This window comes from Stenella coeruleoalba, assembly GCF_951394435.1.
Source record: "Stenella coeruleoalba genome assembly, chromosome: 18".
Classification (NCBI taxonomy): Eukaryota; Metazoa; Chordata; class Mammalia; order Artiodactyla; family Delphinidae; genus Stenella; species Stenella coeruleoalba.
In genome coordinates this window covers 67975620-67995078 of record NC_137164.1, presented here as the reverse complement: position 1 = coordinate 67995078, position 19459 = coordinate 67975620, and the positions used below count along the sequence as shown (strand labels likewise).

At 42.8% G+C, this 19459-nt stretch overlaps 2 protein-coding genes across 6 annotated transcripts in view; both read left to right on the top strand.

Moving 5' to 3' along the window:
• TMTC4 (transmembrane O-mannosyltransferase targeting cadherins 4) overlaps positions 1–2103 on the top strand; it is a 61771-nt gene extending 59668 nt beyond the window's left edge. The window contains exon 18 of the mRNA XM_079902777.1: positions 831–2103. Coding sequence (XP_079758903.1) covers positions 831–979 — 149 coding nt within the window. The 3' untranslated portion in view covers positions 980–2103. The remainder of the gene's footprint in view (positions 1–830) is intronic.
• An 11759-nt stretch (positions 2104–13862) lies between these two features.
• GGACT (gamma-glutamylamine cyclotransferase) overlaps positions 13863–19459 on the top strand; it is a 46114-nt gene continuing 40517 nt past the window's right edge. For 3 of the 5 annotated variants that reach the window (XR_013824954.1, XM_079903497.1, XM_079903499.1), the window contains exons 1-2: positions 13946–14084; positions 18570–18734. The gene's annotated coding sequence lies outside the window, so the exon portion shown is untranslated. Of the gene's footprint in view, positions 14085–18569; positions 18735–19459 lie in introns of all 5 variants that reach the window. The other 2 variants (XM_079903498.1, XM_079903500.1) reach the window with 2 other exon arrangements.

Genomic DNA, 19459 nt, shown 5'->3' with positions numbered 1-19459 from the left:
TGGTAAAGAATCTGCCTTACAATGCAGGGGACTCTGGTTCGATCCCTCGTCAGGGAACTAGGATCCCACATGCCGCGGGGCAACTAGGCCTGCCCCCCACAACTACCGAGCTCACGCGCCTCAACTAGAGCCCACGCGCTCTGGAACCCGTGCGCCACAACTACAAAGCCCACGCGTCCTGGAGCCTGCACGCCACAACTAGAGAAGAGAGAACCCGCATGCCACAACTAGAGAGAAGCCCACACGCCACAACGAAAGATCCCACGTGCCTCAACAAAGATCCCACGTGCCGCAACTAAGACCCGATGCAGCCAAAAAAAAAAAAAGTAGATTTCTTTAACTATCATTTTATGGTCAGATCTTGATGTTAGAGCCCTGAATTCCAGCTGGCAACAAACAAGCTATTATTTTGCCAAAAGGTATAGGAGACTCTTTGTTAAAGTAAATGGCTGGTCTTCCACATGGTCAGAGCGCTAAGCAGTGCTGGAGCCCAGCCCTGTGCAGCCTGGCTTTCGGGAAATTTCCTGGCAGCATCAAGAAACTTAGTGTACTCTTCCTTTTGCTTCTTTATGTAACAATGTTGCTGTAGGGAGATGGATCACGCCTAATGATATGAAGAACCCTGGGAGTAACTGGGGGTGGTTAAACAGACATTCACCAGGGAGTGTGATTACAATAAATAAAGTTGGCAGTACAAACAATATTGTTTTAAACAATGATTTTTGAAAACTGCTTGCAGAGGTTCTGTAATATTTCTTTGTACAAGTGGTTGGGAATACCACAAGTTATTCAGAAGCATTTCCAATGAAATTGATCTCTTGCTATTTCAGCTGTGCTTTATCATCGTTGGGGACATCTAGACTTGGCCAAAAAACACTATGAGATCTCTCTGCGGCTTGACCCAATGGCATCAGGAACTAAGGAGAATTATGGTCTTCTAAGAAGAAAGCTGGAACAAATGCAAAAGAAAAACGTCTGAGCCTTTTTCCTTCATTTTTGAGTTTGTGTGTGTGTGCATGAGGCAGATCATTAATATCATGTGCTTACGTTTAACCATTTAAAAGTCTTACATGTTGTTTATTTTATCATTTTTTTCTGTGAAAACAGACATGCAAAAAGATTACAGCACCAGCAATATACTCTCGAATGCTTGATGTGGTTTTTGCATTGAAATTGTATTTTTTCAGACAACTCAAACATAAATTCTAAAATTCCAAGGATGAAGTCTTTTTTAATTAAAAAGAAAAACAGAAAAAAATTATCTTGAGCGACTTGCAGCAGAATTAAACCTGCATTTGGGATGTGAGTCGTGTTGTTGTAAAGACTCATATTATTAAACATGGATTATGAACAAGAAATGACAAACTGACTCCTACAATTTATATAAATATCTAATGTGTCTGTATATTAGAATTTTTATTTAATGACAAGAAAGAGTAAATTAAGATTTTTTTAATCTTTTTTTTTCCCAAACAATGTGCTATGAACATCATTTGTAAGGAAATATTTATTTGTATTTTTTTTTGAATGGGGCAAATAATTGAATGAAGAATGGAAATTTTAACATCTAGTGTATCTACACTTTTCCCGTAGGAAAAAATTCACTCCTGCAATATTTTTTGGATTCTTCAACTTGTGCTGTTTCATAACATAGGAAATTATGTAGTATCCTACATAAACTGTCACTATTAATAGAAAATTAAAGCCATGCTTTAGGCAAAAGCAGGCAGCCTGATGTCTTTATTTTTGTTACATCCAGTATTAAGAGGGCTACACACTTCTATGTTAAGTTGTTTTTTTGTGTTTTTTGACTGGAAAGCAGTTTTCTATTTAGTTTCATGGAACCATAGTCATTACTATATCCAAAAAATGCAAGAGGTAAATTTTCTCCCAAAAGGAACCACATTTGGGGAGTTTGTGATATTTTTAAGAATCGGACTGTCCTGTTTTATTGGGTCAGAGTAATCATGTTCGTTTTGTTTTATCCTCCTATATATGCTGTTGACCTAATGATTTATGCAATCTCTGTCATTCCTTATGCAGTAAAATTATTACAGAAACCGGTATACAAGTGTCATAGTGCCTCCTATTAATCATCTATTAAGATGATTTTCAAATTATTTGACTCTGTCCTCTTTGCGTTAAAATGAAATCAAAGTGACTGATTCATCCTTTCTAGAATGTGGCTTCTATTTGGTTTTAGGGACCATTTAATAGAATCGCACTGTGGAGTCCTCCAGGTTCTAAAATATGGGCTGAGTAGATCCCACATGGAGATGAATTTGATTCTCTACACTCACTTTGTGGGGGGCAGGGGGCAGACCTGCGTAGAGTTGTAAATCAGTAATTGTAACCTGCAGTGGTTGAGATACTTCAGAAAAGAAAGTGCTGTGTTTCAAACATTTCAGAAATGGTCCCTGAACAACAGTAACAATTTATAGAGCTCTTAGGGGCAGGAGCTGCCTTGTTCTTATTTAGGTTCCTGTAGCACTTAGTTTGGCAGATAATAGAGGTACTGTATGCTTGTTGACTTTTTTTTATTTAAGCAAATTTCTCTCTTTGAAACAGTGCTTATCTTTTGAGAATGAAGAAAAAAATATTTCTGGTAAAAGCTCCTTCAGGGTTTTTTTTTTTTTCTTTTTGTGCTGATACTAGAAGTTGAGTGTCAAATCAAGACGTGCCAATCTGGGACCCCTGCCTACAGAACGAATCCCCTTAGCTTTCACTGCTCCATCTCAGGATTTCCATCACAGCTGCCTTCTGTCCAGAGAAAACAGTCATTCATTTGACTGATACTTCAGGGAGTCTTTTATCTCGGCCGATTTTGGAAGTACGCCATGATGTTCCTCTTTTCTTCCTTCTTTTTTCCATCTTAAGGCAGCCACCCTGTAATTTATTTCTTGGGTTTCCTTTCTAACAAGGCTGAAGTGGAAATCTGTCTCCCAGTTCCCCTCTTATTTGGTATTTTTTTCTAAACTTTGTTTTTGTTGCTAATCACAGTAGGGGATTGGGTTTGGGGTGGGGTGTCAGAACAAACATAGGGATTGTTGCCATTTTGGGAAATCTGAGAGTCAGAATCATCCTTCACCTCCCTGATAGCGAACATCACGAAACCCTGGAATGTGGTGTGAGGTTATTTTTTGTTTGTTTATCTGCTACATTTCTTCCCTGTTTAGATGTACTCTTACATTTCTTAAAAATTCCACCCTATAGATGTAGCCTACTATGCCTTCACAGGGCTCTTTGGGGTTCTGATTCTATCACATTTCTTAAGCATGGTCTTTACATTTTATTTCAAATTACTGAGTTTAAATATCTTACAGAATAGAAGACCAAGCCCCACAGCAAAGCATTGGACATCTGTGTTCACATTCACACCTATCAGCTTGGACTTTGGGGTGAGAAAACATAGATTTGGGTCTTGGCTCTAGTGTTTTGATGTCATTGGCAGGTCATTTAGTATTGCATAAGTTCCAGTTTCCCATCTGTAAAATGGACAGGATAAGACATAAGACCGCCCTCTCAGTAATGAGGTACTTGGCTCAGTACTTGCCTCAATAAATGATAGACTAGACTTTTGGAGGAAGGTGTAGATTTTGCATCAGACAGGTTTGACCTTAAATGCATTCATTCCCTCATTCAACAAATATTAAGTGGCAGATACTCTCCCAGGCACTGGGAATACAGTGATGAGGGAAGTGGACATGGCCCCTGGCCCTCATGCAGCAGACAGTGCAGTGAGAAACAGTAATTGTCAGTCATATAATTAATAACTGAAGCGGGAGACTGGGTCTAGCCTGAAGAGTCAGGAAAGGGTTCCCTGAGAAGGTGACTTCTGAACTGAGATTTGATAAGCAGAGGGGAAGATCACTCTAGGCCAGTGGTTCTCAACAGGGGAGATTTTGACCCTCAGGGGACAGTTGGCAATGCCTGGAGATGTTTTTGGCTGACACAACTGATGGGGGTGGGAAGATGCTACTGTACACCTTACAAAGCACAGGACAACCCCCTACAAAAAAGAATGGTCTGGCTCCAAATGCCAGTAGTGCTGATGTTGAGAAAACCTGGACTGCACACAAAGAAGAAACGGCATACGCAAAGGACCTGTGGTGAGAAAGGTAAAGTACTTGGTGAACAAAGTCCAAGGGAGAGGGGGAGGGGTGCTTGATGGAGTTGGTAAAGGTGACGAGGTCCAGACTATGCCAGGGTTTGCAGACCACACGGTCTTTATCTTAAACCATGGGAGGATTCAAAACGAAGGAAATTATCAGATCTATGTTTTGAAAAGATCACTTTGACTGTTGGTGGGGAAGGAATTGGAGGGAGGCAAAGAAGATGTGAGCAGATCAGTAAAGAGACCATTGCACGTATCCAGGGTAGAGATGAAGGTGGCTTGGTGTAGAGAAGAGGCCGTCAAGTTGATGAAATGTGGACGGACCTGAGAAATACATAGGAATCAATTGGTGATGGATAGGAGGTGGGTCGGTAAGGGGATGAGACCCATCGTTTCATCATCCAGATCAGTGCCATTGAGAGGGAGAGGCTGGCTATAAACTAGAGAGGGAATAAGGTCCTTGAGAAGAAAGGAAGGGATGGGACCCAAAATCAAGTGGAATTTGACCCTAGCAAAGAGAAAATAAAGCCCCTGTATGTTACAAGATCTAGACGGGGACAGATGTGGACATATTGGTCTTTACTTCTCATCTTTGTCCCTAAGGCTTTCCTGAGTGGACAAGTCAGATGCCCTTCTGAAGACTGGATACAGTATGCCTATCACAATTACATGGTTATGAAATAGCCATAGCTGATGAGGGAAAATAGTCTTCTCTATAGGCTAATTAAAGCCAATAAATGTTGGAAGAATGGCAATTAGAAAATCATCCCTTTTTTTTTTGTCTCCAGTGAATTAATTGATTCAGGCAAAGATCAGCAGTGAATAAAATTATTAGATGAAAGATCAGTGAAGAGCTTTTTAGTGGAAGGGACAGAATCTGTGCCATTTTGTCACATGTAGATTTGTGAGATCACCACAGTCAAGATACGGAACAGTCCCATCCCCAGGATCCCTTGTACTACTTTTATGCTATTACCTTTTTCAAAATATCTCGTTGGGCACAGACTGTGCAATGGCAGTGTGCTAGCTGCTGAGGATATGATGAAAAATGAAAACAGATGATTCCTGCCCCGTGGAGCTTGCCATCCATGTTACCTCACCCTCGTTGTGTGCCCAGGTTGGGCACGCTGGTGTAGACTCGGGGACTGAGCATTGTTACCAGCCCCCATTTCCAGGGGACTCCTGGGGAGTCAGCAGGACCCCCGTGACTCATTCACATCTTTATATTTGCAGCTGTTCCAGGGTCACAGGTTGTCAGGACATTTCTTTCCTTCTCCTGTGTTCAAAGTTCTCCATTAGTTGGTGAATCTCGTTTTTCCTGGAGGCAGTGAAACATCAAATCAAGTTGACTTTTCTATTTCATAGGAACAGATATTGGTTCAATTGCCTCTACCTTCTCCTTTGGGCCTCATGTTTATGGTAAAAACTTCACCAGGCATCCGGGGGAAATAAGTTATATTGAGACATAAACTCCATTGAAGAGTCAGCTGTATTGAATAAAGACAAGGGGAATCTGGGATTTCTTGCCATGTTGACCCAAATAGAAGGATCCTAAGTGTTGAGTAACCCTGATTTTCAGTAGAGTGAGACATTTCATGTTGCTTGAAATATTCATTAACAAATACCAAATATAGTTATAGAATACTACAGCCTTATTTTAAAATCACACAGAGTCTTGTCTAAATCTCTTGTGCCTTTAAAATTCTACCAAGAAGATATTCATTTGTCTGTGGGCTCTTTTCAAATAATGTTCCTCATAAAATGAAAATCAGAAGCTGGTTTCTAGTTCAAAGGAAGAGAAACAAAGGCCCCGTGTGGGACAGTTTGGTTGGGATGAAGGAGACAAGAAAATACAATGGAGGAGACAGGAGCCAAGAGAACGCTGTCAAATATTAAGGTTTTTCCCTTGTTCTTCTCTCATATTCCAATTTCTTTTCTTTAAATGTACAGGAATTGCAGTTTATATTGATATTAACATGAGCTGTTTCTGAGCGAGAAGTAAGGAGGAGAGAGACTCTTCACCTTCTACTTTGTAAATCGCTGCATTATTTGAAATAATTTGTTTTTTTCTAAAGCAAAGAACATGTGCGACATCACAGAGAAATCTTTCTTCAAGAGAGCCATGGATGGGTTCGTAATAAAGCTGTGATAAGGCGCGTTGGTGGAAAGGAGACACCGTGTGGGAAACTCAGGTAACCAAATGTAGTCACTAAATGGCTTTGCCCAGCAGGTGGGGGAGACGCTGGGGAGCCTGTGTCTCCAGAGTCATGCTGAGTGAACAGAACTCGGGAGGCGTCATTGCTCAGATTGTTGGCTGAACTACAAGGGTGCAAGGCAGACTCTTTCCTGAAGCATGCCTTTAACTCCTCACGAAACTCTGTATGCTGTGTGACTCTCTTGGTGGTCGTCTGGAAATAACTGGCATTTGGGGGGCATAAAGCTTGAATGTGAAAGGAAAATCTGCATTACACCCAGGTTGGAACCTCGTTTTTCCTCCATGTACCAGACCTTAGGCAAGTGTAGTGGGTTGGATAGTGCACCCCACAAAATTCGTGTCCACCCAGAACTTCAGAATGTGACTGTATTTGGAAATCAGGTCTTACAGATCTGATTAGTTAAGGATCTTGAGAGGAAACCATCCTGGATTTAGGGTGGGCCCGAAACCAATGATTGGTGTTTTCTAAAAAGAGGAGAGGATACACAGAGGCACACAGAGAAAAGAAGGCCATGAGAAGGTGGAGACAGAGATTGGAGTGATCCTGCCAGAAGCCAAGGAACGCCAGGAGCCACCGGAAGCTGGAAGAGGCAAGGAAGGATCCTCCCCTAGAGCCTTCGAAGGAGGGTGGCCCTGCCAACACCCTGACTTCAGACCTCTGGCCTCCAGAACATTTCTGTTATTAAAGCCACCCAGTTTGTGGCCATGCCTGGCCCCCCTAGGAATCCAGTAAAGTAACTTAGTCTTTTAGCAGCTCAGAACCTCATCTGTAAAATGGGGGATAATACTACCTTTTTCACAGACTTATTGGAAAGTTTAAATGAGAAAAGGTTTATAAAGCCCTAGACCCATGCTTGGCACATAATACTATTCAATAAATAATTGAAGGAGGAATAACCCTCACTTTTCTTGAGGTTTTTAATCCTGTAATTAAATGACCCATAAACAATCTCAGGTTTATATTTTTATCACTTGTGTTCTAAGTCTGATTAGTTCTATCAGTACAAGTACTTTAAACCTGCTACACTGTTTATCAAAACTGCCTTGAGTGTCCTGCATTTCTAATCATTTTGCTTTTAAATATGTGGTATTTTTCCAGGGCCAATAAAGCTTTCTGCTTCCTACTTGTGTTTCAGAAAACATTTTCCCTGTAGATTTAAATTGCAGTTTTATCCATCATTTAAAAACAGTTCTGTTTCAGCAGTTACGTTTCAATAGCATTACTTTTGCTGAATAGACTTGAGATGTGTCTTGAAAATTTTCAAAACTGCTCATTTCTAGAACTTTCTGATAATGTATATGGATGACAGCTTTTACAGTACTTGGTCTAGGAATCTGCAGACATCAGCAAGCAAGGTGATAAGGTGGAAAGAACAGAGACCAGGAGTGTGAGATCTACCCTAGGGCCAGCTTCACTGCCATAAGTCATTTTTTTAAGCTTCAACAATTCAATTAGATACAAACACTTCCAATCCTGTCATTAGTTACCAGGACCCTGGAATGAGTCACCTAATTACTGCATGCCTCAGTTGCTTCTAATGAAAATAATGGTGGTGGTGGTTGCTTTTGCTGTTAATTTCTCCTCCATGAAATGAGAGAGTTGGACAAAACCAGTGTTCTTCAAATATCCTTAGATGCTTAACCTTTTTAAAAACAAAACACAAAAAACAAAAAACACTAAATCTTGTACAGAAGTCCACTATAAAAATTTGCAAAGTGACCTTCTTTGGGTGCTTATATAAACCCTCATTAAAAAAATCTGTTGTGTAATGTAAGAATGTTTGAAATTCCAGCACTCTTGTGGAAATAAAATATTGTGAAGCTTTCTAGTCCTGATATATTCTGGTAAGGTAAAAAGTCCCTCAGGCTGACAGAAGTCCAATTCTGCTCTGCCATTCATCAGGCTGACATAGCACAGATCAAGGCAGCTGGGAAGTGAGCAGGAAACCACATTTCTCCCATAGACACACTGAAGTTGTCATGTGTCAAGGAACCCACTTCTAAGGGCGACTGCTGCTTTATGACTCTTGGAGAAACCTTCTGGAAGGGCACTGTCAGAAATGTTGCTGTTTGAAATCATCAGGAAGAATGAAACATCCCGCTCCACCTGGAGGGTCCAAGGCACTTTGACATGACAAGCAGCCCCGGTTTCCAACCCACGTGCAGAACTTCATTTAAAGCATTTCTGGATACACCCATTCACGTCTATCAAAACTTTTAGTCTCTAAGTACATAAGCCCCTGGGTCTGTTCTGCTGTCCAGACCTGATACTGACCATTGGCACGCATCCCTCTTTTGCCTTCAGCCTGTAAAAACACTATTACCTTTAAATTCCTCCCCCCTCCCCCCCAAACCTCCTAACTGCATCTTTGTTTGGTGAGGCATCTCAGGGCTCCCTGGGTGTGTGGTCTCCCCCATGGCAATGAGCCAATAAATCTGACTTTGTCCAATGATGGTTTTGTACTGGAGATATTTGATTGGGCTAAGACAGGGCACAGTTAATCGTTATGACCCTGGTCAGGCCATCCAACCTCTTTACCTCATCTGTAAAGTGGAGGAAATTCTCTACCTGGCCTTTATTGTGCAACGCAGGGGTATGGATCAAATGGGATCATGTATGTGAAAGCTCTTCATGGGTAGAACCATACGTACAGCGTTATCCATTGGAACTAGCACTTTGAACAAAGAGGTTCCAAAATAGAATTATTAGTGCAGATGACACACATTTCAGCACATATGACCCAGCTACCTTGTTTTAGCCCTTAAGTTAAAGAGCATGAGTTTCAGGTTCAGCTGGATATGGACACTTTTATTTCCTGGCAGCATGTCTTTGAATGGATTATTGAACCTCATGGAGCCAATTCATATGTAGCAGGAATGATCATATCTGCTTCATACTATGGTTCAAAGGGTAATGTGAGGAAAGAGTCATACTGTACCAGGCACATAGGAGCACTCAATATGTGTTCATTTCCTGCATCGACGGCTCAAGGGAATCAAGCCACATTTCCCCTTGTAATGTCCACATTGCTCAAGGGAATCAAGCCACATTTCCCCTTGTAATGTCCACCATTATCTCCTTTAAAAAGTTGCTGTTTGGAGAGCAGGACCAAATAACTTGATTCTGGCTTTAAGCAGAGCAATGGCAGCAATGTTACAGGGTTAGAGATTGGTTTGTGGCCTCTTTGCAATGTGATTAGCTTCCTCCATGGTGGATGGCATATCTGGTCGGTCAGATTACTTTCTTCTGGGAGTTCTTTCAGTTATCCTCCAGTTATATATCTCATATAGTGCTTTACTCTGGTCTTTGCTTGTTATTCCAAAAATTACAGAAGGTAGGCAAGAAGAGCATAAACCATCTGAACCGCAATTGCTTGGAAAATTCTGTCGCCTTTTTAGACAAGATATTGCCTATCTTTTGTGGAGAAAAGGTCAGTGCCTTATTTTTAAATATCTGACAGCAGCGCACATCATCTTTAAAACAATAATTCCAGAAATACCAGGATTGCATTTAACGTGAATGAACCTAGCTTCATGAGGTTGGTTTTCTCCTCTCATTAATTTCTTTGCCGTGGAAATTGTTTAGCAATGAGACCTGTTGTACTAAGTGAAATAACTCAACAGAATGACCAGGAAAAAACAACTCTGCCACTTTCAAATTTAACAGCAAATTTTTAGAACCATGATTTAGAAAATGGAAGCAAGGAATCCCATTATTTGCAGAATTTTTTTATTCTATTTTGTGACATACAAATTTTCTAAATTATCCTGATTAATGGATCCTATGTTGATTTTTTTGTCAAGTTCATATTGATTTACCTAGGGGAAATGATCAAAAAATAAAGTTCAATGAAATAAATATTACTGAATACCTACTCTGGGTACCATGGTGGGAAGTGCTGGAAACATCCAAAGGAGACAGGTCTGACCTCATGGAACTCAGTCCAGGAGGGAGACAGTTATAAATCAACTATCACAGAACGAAGAGGCAGGGATTTTAATGGTGACTGGAGCAAAAGACTATGGAGCAGCGTAGACAAACTTTTTCTGTAAAAGGGCAGACAAAATATTTTAGGCTTTGCAGGCCAGCTTGTCAGGCCACCTTGTCTCAGTGGCGGCTACTCAGCTCTGCTGCTATCACAAAAAAGCAGCCATAGAGGGACTTCCCTGGTGGCGCAGTGGTTAAGAATCTGCCTGCCAACACAGGGGACACGGGTTCGGGCCCTGGTCCAGGAAGATCCCACATGCTGCGGAGCAGCTAAGCCCATGCGCCACAACTACTGAGCCTGTGCTCTAGAGCCTGTGAGCCACAACTACTGAAGCCCACGTGCCACAACTACTGAGCCTGCACTCCAGAGCCGGCGAGCCACAACTGCTGAGCCTGCGTGCCTAGAGCCCGTGCCTCACAACAAGAGAATCCACCACAGTGAGAAGCCCACGCACCGTGACGAAGAGTAGCCCCCGCTCACCGCAACTAGAGAAAGCTTGCATGCAGCAACGAAGACCCAACACAACCAAAAATAAGTAAATAAATAAATTAATTTTTTTAAAAAAAGAAAAGGTCATTTATTAAAAAAAAAGCCATAGACAACCCATAAATGAGTCAGCATGACTGTATTTTCAGTAAAACTTTATAGACGCTGAAATTTGAATCTCATAATTTTCATGTGTCATGAAGTTTTATTTCTTCTCTGGATTTTTTTCAAGCACTTAAGAATGTAAAACTCATTGTTAGCTTACAAAAACAAATGGTGGGCTGGATTTAGTTTGCAGGTTATTTAGGGCCAAAGATGATTATTTGTAATAATTTACTAGAATAATTTGATAATATTTCAGTAGATTTTATAGTGTTATCCAGTTAGACTTGAAGCTCTGTATATAGCACCCTGGTTCTGTTGCTTATTTCACATTATAAGCATCTTTTCAAGAGATGCAGAAGACATTTTCCCATCTATTGTGTGGTCCTTGCAATTCTGGAGACATGTGGGAGGGGTAACAAGGAGATGAAGTTGACTCCTTTTGCATAATACTAAGTAGCAGTGCATTCAGTCAAATATAAATTAGACATCTAACACCAAAGTCTAGAAAACAGAGCTTGGCAATTACCTGCTGGTATTTAGAAAACAAAAATGGCCAAACTGGATAATTCCACTGAAAGACAATTTGTTAGTCTAAATCCTTTGAGTTGATAAAGGAAATGTTTGTGCCCGAGCTTTGAACCCGGGCATAGCTTTTTGCCAGCTGCTTGACCTTGAGTCTGGAGGGTATGGGAGATTGTGGACCGCAGAGCAACAGACCAGAAAAACAGCTGATGGTGGGCTAAAACGTTTTCGGTGAGGGACTCACCTATACAATTTGCATGCAACTGACAGCCTCCATGAGTCAACTCAGTTCCTAAAACCCACCAGAGTAGTTGGCTTGCTAAGGGCTCCGGTGTAACCCACCAAACCGAAACTGAAGCCAAGACTTGTCTACACTGACCAGTCAGTTTCCTTGAGAAACTGTGACTTTTTTCCTAACACAGTGTTGCAGGTCAATTACACTTCAAAAACAAACAAAAGAACATACAAACAAACAGTGAAACATGGATCAGATTTGTAGTTACCGAGGGTGGAAGGTGGGGTGATTGGATGAAAGTAGTTAAAAGGTACTGCAAGCTTCAGGTTGTAAGATAAGTACTAGGGATGTAATGGACAACATGATAAATATAATTAACACTGCTGTATGCTGTATATGAAAGTTGTTAAGAAAGTAAATCCTAAGAGTTCTCATCACACACAAAATTTTTTTCTATTTAATTGTATCTATATAAGATGATGGATGTTCACTAACCTTATTGTGATAATCATTTCATGATATATATATCAAATCATTATGCTGTACACCTTAAACTTATACAGCGCTCTAAGTCCATTATATCTTAATAAAACTGGAAAAAAATAAATTACCATTATAAAAAAAAAAAGAAGTACTTGTTAAAGTATATTTCTTTCACTGGACCCACCCCCCAGAGTTGCTTATTCAGAAGGTCTGGGGTGTGGCCTGTGAGTTCGCATTTCTAAATTTCCAGGTGCTGCTAATGCAGCCCATCTGGGACCACCTTCTGAGAATTACTACTCTATTTGTCTACGGGTTATTTTTTTGACAGTTAAACTGAAGATCTCATCCCACAGACCCTAATCTATGTTGGATCAGATTCTCCCAGCCTTATCTGGCACTAAATGCACTTTAACACTCACCTTGTTACCATCTTTAATTTTCCTTTATTGGAAGAATTATTTATTCATGTATTTTCCTCACACTTTCCTTTGCTGACATGATCTTCCTCCCTCAAAGAAAAAGAATAAATAAATAAAATGGAACCATTCTGCCTTTTGAAAAAAATTAAGATGCTACTGCTACTCTTTAAAAATAGTATGTTAAAAATATACACCAGGGCTTCTCTGGTGGCACAGTGGTTGAGAGTCCGCCTGCCGATGCAGGGGACAGGGGTTCGTGCCCCGGTCCGGGAAGATCCCACGTGCCACGGAGCGGCTGGGCCCGTGAGCCATGGCCGCTGAGCCTGCGCATCCGGAGCCTGTACTCCGCAACTGGAGAGGCCACAGCAGTGAGAGGCCCGCATACCGAAAAAAAAAAAAAAAAAAATATATATATATATACCAGACAAGATTTTTAATAAATTTAAATTTAATCATGAGCTTCCCCAAACAAGAAAGAACTCTGAAAATTATAGCTTAGCTTATGAATCTGATCTTTTAGATTTCTTTAGGAAAATCTGTTCAAAAACACAACCACATCAGCATTGCTGGAAATGTTTGAATAGAAATCAGATTGTAAAAACCACGTGGATCCAGCCCACATACATGAGAAAGTGGAAAGGTGGACAGTGAGTTAGGGGGATTATTGCTACTCCAACGACTAGTACTTGTGAGGGGAGGGGCAGAAGGGGCCCCTTCTCTCTCGCTATGCCGTTCTTGCCATCTGGGTCCCCAAAGTAGCATTGCTTAAGCCCAGAATGAACACAGTCTCCAGAAAAAATTCTCCTTCCGCTTTTGGTCTTCACTCCTCTAATTTCTGGGGCTCAAATTCAGTCCTAGGATCCAGGAACAGACGGTAAGTCATTACTTCCATTGTCCCCTACAACCACAGTTTTAACTGAAAATGGAGAATTGGTAAATAAGTGGCAGTATCAAGACTATATGATTATCTGTATCCAGTATGGTATCGGCGCTGAGAGTGGAATGCTGGAGTGTGAGGCCTCGGTCATCACCTTGTGCATCTGCCCTACAGGATGCATCCCCAGGTGTTGGCTCATTTCTAAGCGTGTGAGTGTGTGTGTGTATATCTGACGCGGTGTGTCCCCAGGTGTATCGGGGTCCAACATGGACTCAAAAGGCTGACCCTGAACGCCCCGGTGGGACGCGTTAGAGCGTGTGCGCCCGTCTGGCTCCCGGCGCGTGCCCAGGTGTGCACGCGGCCCGCGCAGGCAGGTACACGGTCCCTCCTCCAGGGGGCGCCGCCGGGGGCGGCCTCCCGGGGCGGCCGCGCCAGCCTCGGCCAGGATTTCCGCTCCGCCCCCCTGGCCCGCTCTCCCAGACGGCGCCGCGCTCCGAGGCAGGTGAGGAGCTGGGCTCGGGCCGAGCCGGGGTCCCTGTGCCCGCCCCCGTCCCCGCCGCCGCGAGGGTGCCCTCGAGGCCCCGGGGACTCGGGGTGTTGCTGCCGGCGTGTCGCGCCAGGGCGGAGTCCGGGGCCCGCGTGAGTCGGGGAGGGAGAGTCGGGGAGGAGCGGCGGGGGGGGGGGGGGGCGCCGAGGGGCTGGGGCAGAGCCTGGGCCGTGAAGGGACGCGGGCGCCTGTGGGACCAGCTGGAAGGGAGGGGACACGGGGCCGCTACGCGCGTCCACACGTTGCTCCGCGCGGCGCGAGGCGGACGCCACCGCCAGAACGACGGGGGGCAGGGAGAGTTGGGAACTGCCTGCAGGTGTGCACGCTGCCCCTTCCCAGTAAGGAAGAAGCGATGACCATTTAGAAGGTAGTTTTAAAAGGATCTCGCAGTATAATGAGGCTGACGCTTTAGAGAAATTCTGTTTTTAACTGGAGATTCTTGTTTGCGAGGAGACCAGAAGCTGCAAAAGAAAAAAACCCAAAACTTCTGGCGTTTGTCAGTTTCTGAGCTCAGGTTTCTTTGGAGCCGTTAGTGACACAGATGAGTTTTTGGAGAAATTTCTCTTACTGCCTGATTACGAAATACGGTTATTGAGCTTTCAGTCTGTTGGCCAAAGAGCACCACAGCTGCACTGGAAACCCTAAATAGGTGCACGGTTCTTTGAACACACCTTTCTGACTCCAGGCTGACTGTTAATATTGAACTGATAAGAAAATGAGACTTGTGGCCACGTCTTCTCAAAGCAGGTTATTAATTTTGCTCAATGTCCCAGGGAGAAGTCCTGTATTAAAAACTAAAGTGTCTCTCTAAGGGTGTGGAGAAAAGGGAACCCTCTTGCATTGTTGGTGGGAATGTAAATTGATACAGCCACTATGGAGAACAGTATGGAGGTTCCTTAAAAAGCTAAAAATAGAACTACCATGCGACCCAGGAATCCCACTACTGGGCAACCAGTACTGAGAAAACCACAATTCAAAACTACTGAGAAAACCACAATTCAAAAAGTCATGTACCAAAATGTTCATTGCAGCGCTATTTACAATAGCCAGGACATGGAAGCAACCTAAGTGTCCATTGACAGATGAATGGATAAAGAAAGCGTGGCACATATATACAATGGAATAGTACTCAGCCATAAAAAGAAACGAAATTGAGTTATTTGTAGTGAGGTGGATGTACCTAGTCTGTCATACAGAGTGAAGTAAGTCAGAAAGAGAAAAACAAATACCATATGCTAACACATATATATGGAATCTAAAAAAAAAAATGGTTCTGAAGAACCTAGGGGCAGGACAGTAATAAAGAGACAGACGTAGAGAACGGACTTGAGGACACGGGGAGGGGGAAGGGTAAGCTGGGACGAAGTGAGAGAGTGGCATGGACATATATACACTACCAAATGTAAAATAGATAGCTAGTGGGAAGCAGCCGCATAGCACAGGGAGATCAGCTCAGTGCTTTGTGACCACCTAGAGGGGTAGGATAGGGAGGGAGCCGCAAGAGGGAGGAGATATGGGGATACATGTATATGTATAGCTGATTCATTTGTTACAAAGCAGAAACTTAAGACACCATTGTAAAGTAATTATATGCCAATAAAGATGTTAAAAAAAAACCCTCAAAAACTGAAAGGTCTCTAAGTCAGTTGGATTGACCAATATAAAGAGTAGGTCTTTTTTTTATATATAAAGTTATTTATTTATTTATATTTGGCTGAGTTGGGTCTTCGTTGCTGCACGTGGGCTTTCTTTGGTTGTGGCAAGCGGGGGCTACTCTTCGTTGTGTGTGGGCTTCTCATTGCGGTGGCTTCTCATTGCGGAGCACGGGCTCTAGGCGCGCGGGCTTCAGTAGTTGTGCACGTGGACTCAGTAGTTGTGGCTTGCGGGCTCTAGAGCGCAGGCTCAGTAGTTGTGGCGCACAGGCTTAGTTGCTCCGCGGCATGTGGGATCTTCCCGGACCAGGGCTCGAGCCCATGTCCCCTGCATTGGCAGGTGCATTCTTAGCCACTGCGCCACCAGGGAAGCCCAAGAGTAGGTCTTACACACACGTTTTTATGTACTTTTTCCTGTAATTGAAGACATTCTCCCTGGTCTCTCTCAATTAATTGAAATGCTAATGTGGAGAGCCCCCGCAGGTTGCCCTCATTTTCCCCAAATGCCTTGTTTTCCTGAACTGACTCCCAGGAGAAGCCAGAAGTCCCTGAATAAGCAGGCTGCCCGGGTAGAGAGCATTTGTATTTCAAACGCTGAGTTTGCAAAGGTAAATTAATTTCTAATTGGTGGACCTTTGTACAGAAGGGTTTTGGACTAGCTGACCTCGAAAACAAGGGTGCTGACGACTAGCACTAGTCTTAGAGAAGGTGGTTATTCACGCTGGCCTTAGGTAGCCGCAGTAGGAAGTATATAGAATAGAGCAGGGATAGAAACCGATACTGTTTAAGTTTTTTAATTACCTGTACATTTCCCTCTTATTTTATGTAGTAAGCTCTCTTGAACGTTCCAATCTGGGTCAGCTCTTCCAAGTGGAGTCATTGAAGGGCTTTGCACCCACAGTCAGCCGGGCCTTTCCGAGGGGGTAGGGCAACCCCTGCAGGCCGGCGTGGAGGTGAGTGCTGCAGTGTTTGCAGACGGATTGGTCCCAAGGAAGGTGATAACAGGAGGACAAAATTCAAGTGATCTTAGCAGTCTTTTCTAGAACCTCCTCCATCCAGAGGTAACCCTTAGATTAGAGATTTTATTAAGAGAGTGTTGGTTAAAACAGGGCCAGCATCTTGTTTAACAGGAATTTGGTCTTTAATTGAAGGTCTCTGGGTCGGTGAAACTGCTCAGGGCAAGTCAGCCTTGCCTTGATTAGATCTGAGAGCTGTGTAGGCAGAGCTTACTCTGTGAAAGGTGTTATTACCTTCCCTCCCCCCCCCCCCCACACAATGGGTTTACAGAGAAGACCAAGTTACTGGAAGTCTCAGGGTTTGTATGGCATCATGAGGTAATAGACATGGTCAATAGCTAAAATGTTAAGGAGGATGAAGCATAATAAATGCCCAACAGCAGTCGGAGCCCAGGGAGATGAATTCCCTCCGGAGGACTTGGCGAGGTCACGTTTGGGCTTTACCTTGGGCCCAGAGTAGAAGTTTTATAGGCAGAGGAGTGGAATGGGGGCGGGCATTCCTGGAGGTGGATGCCTGGAGCAAGGTAAGAAGTTTAAAAGGTAGCCATTGTGAGAGAGATGGGCGAAACTCTGCAAGGAGGGTGGGAGGCCTGCCTAGAGAGAAAGGCTGTCTGGAGATAAATTCTACTTTTTGATCAAAGCTCTGATTTTCCCCCCCTTTTTATTAAAGCAAATATAAAAGTAAAGGGAATAGTATAATGAACTTCCATATATCCATCAAATAGATTTAACAGTTGGTTAAAACGATTTCTCTTTTTGGCCATATCTGCTTTGTCTTCTTGTTGAAGCAGTTTAAATTGCAGATAACAATATTCACCCCTAAGCAGTGTGGTGTGCACCTCCAGAAAAGGGCATTTTCTTGTATAAGCATAATACCATTGTCACCTCCTAATCAAATTGACAATAATTCCTTAATGTTTTCTAAAACCCAGTCCACAGATTTCCTTGATTGCCTCAGAAATGCACTTTTACTTTCGGTTTGTGTGAATCAGAATGGGACACACGTGGTGTTTTGTTGATTATCTGTTGCCTTTTAATCCAGGACAGGGGGTTGGCAAACTTAATGAAAAGGGCCAGTTACTCACTCTTCAGGCTTTTCAGGCCATGTGGGCTCCATTGCAGCTACTCAGCTGTGTTGTCCTACAGAAGCAGCCATGGATGATACGAACGTGAATGAGCATGGCTGTGTTCCAATAAAATTTTGTTTTCAAAGTTTTTTGTTTTAAACTCCACCAGCAGGCAGCAGGTATCTGAGGGCCAAAGTTTGCCGATCCTGGTCTAGAGCAGTCCTGTGGGCTTCTTTAATGCCCGTGATTTACTGGTATTGCTCAGTTGGCTATGGGTGGCTCTCATTCTGGATTTATTCAGCTTTCTGTATAGTGTGGTTTAGCTTGTTCCTCTGTCCCCTGTATCTCCTGTAAACTGGAAGGTAGATCTAAAGGCTTAATTAGAGTCAGAGTCACCATTCATGGCAAGTATACTTCAGATGTGGTTTGGTGGTTCGAATTTTTTTTTTTTTAATAAACTTATGGCTTCAAAAAACTCGGAAACCCCCATTCAGGAAGCTCCATATTCCTAAAATAAGCTTTGCCTGATGGCTGAAGATACACTTTTTTTCCATTCTCATTTTCCTTACTTGAAGGAGAGGACGTAGCTGCTATTTCTCAAGAAAGTCCAGAACTTTGAACCCCTCTGCTAGGCCAGTGCGAGCTTACTGCTCTTCTAGGCATCCTGCGGCCCCTCGGGCTGGTGGATCACGTTTTTGCACTGAACGGCAGTTCCTTCCATGGCCCACCCCCAAGTTCTGAGATGCCATCCGAGGGGCTGGGTGAAGTGCTTTTGTCTTTTAAGCCCCTCATCTCTTAAACTCTTTCTTCACTCCCCTTTCTCTTCATCTCACCCCTGGCAGGACTGAGAACTGGATACTTGTCCATGGGCTTCTGGTCATGCTGTGAGGCAGGACGGCTTCTGGTGTCCTGTTCAGAAGGATTCTGAGGTCAAACGCTTTTCAGACTCAGACTCACTATGATGTGGGATTCCAGGGCAACGCGGTTTTGAAGAAACAAGCTTACAGGTGAGAGTTATTTTTTTCCTCTTTTCTGGAATGTTTGCTGTTCCTAAACTGTAGAGCACCAGAGGAAGTATGTTGATAAGAGTGTCAGTTGGAAGTCCTGTCTTTCTGTCTTTTAGGAATAGTAGGGAAACTGTCTGTTCTTCCCTGAACACATTTTTCCAGATAATGTGCCTTTGGTCTTTTTCTTACTGATTTGTAAGAATTCTTTATACATTGAGGGTGCTAATCTTTCGTCATATATGTTACAACTACTTCCCCATTTTTTCTTTTTACTTTGTTTACAGTACTTACACTCTGCAGAAACATTTAATTTTAACATAGGGAAAAAATGTCAATCTCCCCTTTACAGTTTCCTTGTTTTGTGTTTTGCTTAGAAAGACCTGCCCATTTCAAGATCTTTTTTTAAAAGTCTGTGTTAACACAGATAAATGACGAAAACTAGGAACATGTGATTCTGAAAAAGAATACTGAAGGGGGCTCTTTCTACCAAAGACTATAATATTTTGGCTTTAAAATGGGCCCTACATTGATAAGTCTTGAAGTTGGGAGATGGGTATTTGGGGGAATCATTATATCATTATTTCTGTATATATTTGACTTCCCAAGATAAAAAAGTTTTCTGAAAAAAAAGAACAGTAGGCGGAAAAGCCATTTTGTCCCATTTGTATTCAGCAACTATTATCTACTGTGTGCTGAATACTGGGAGTATTTTGTCAATAAAGGCG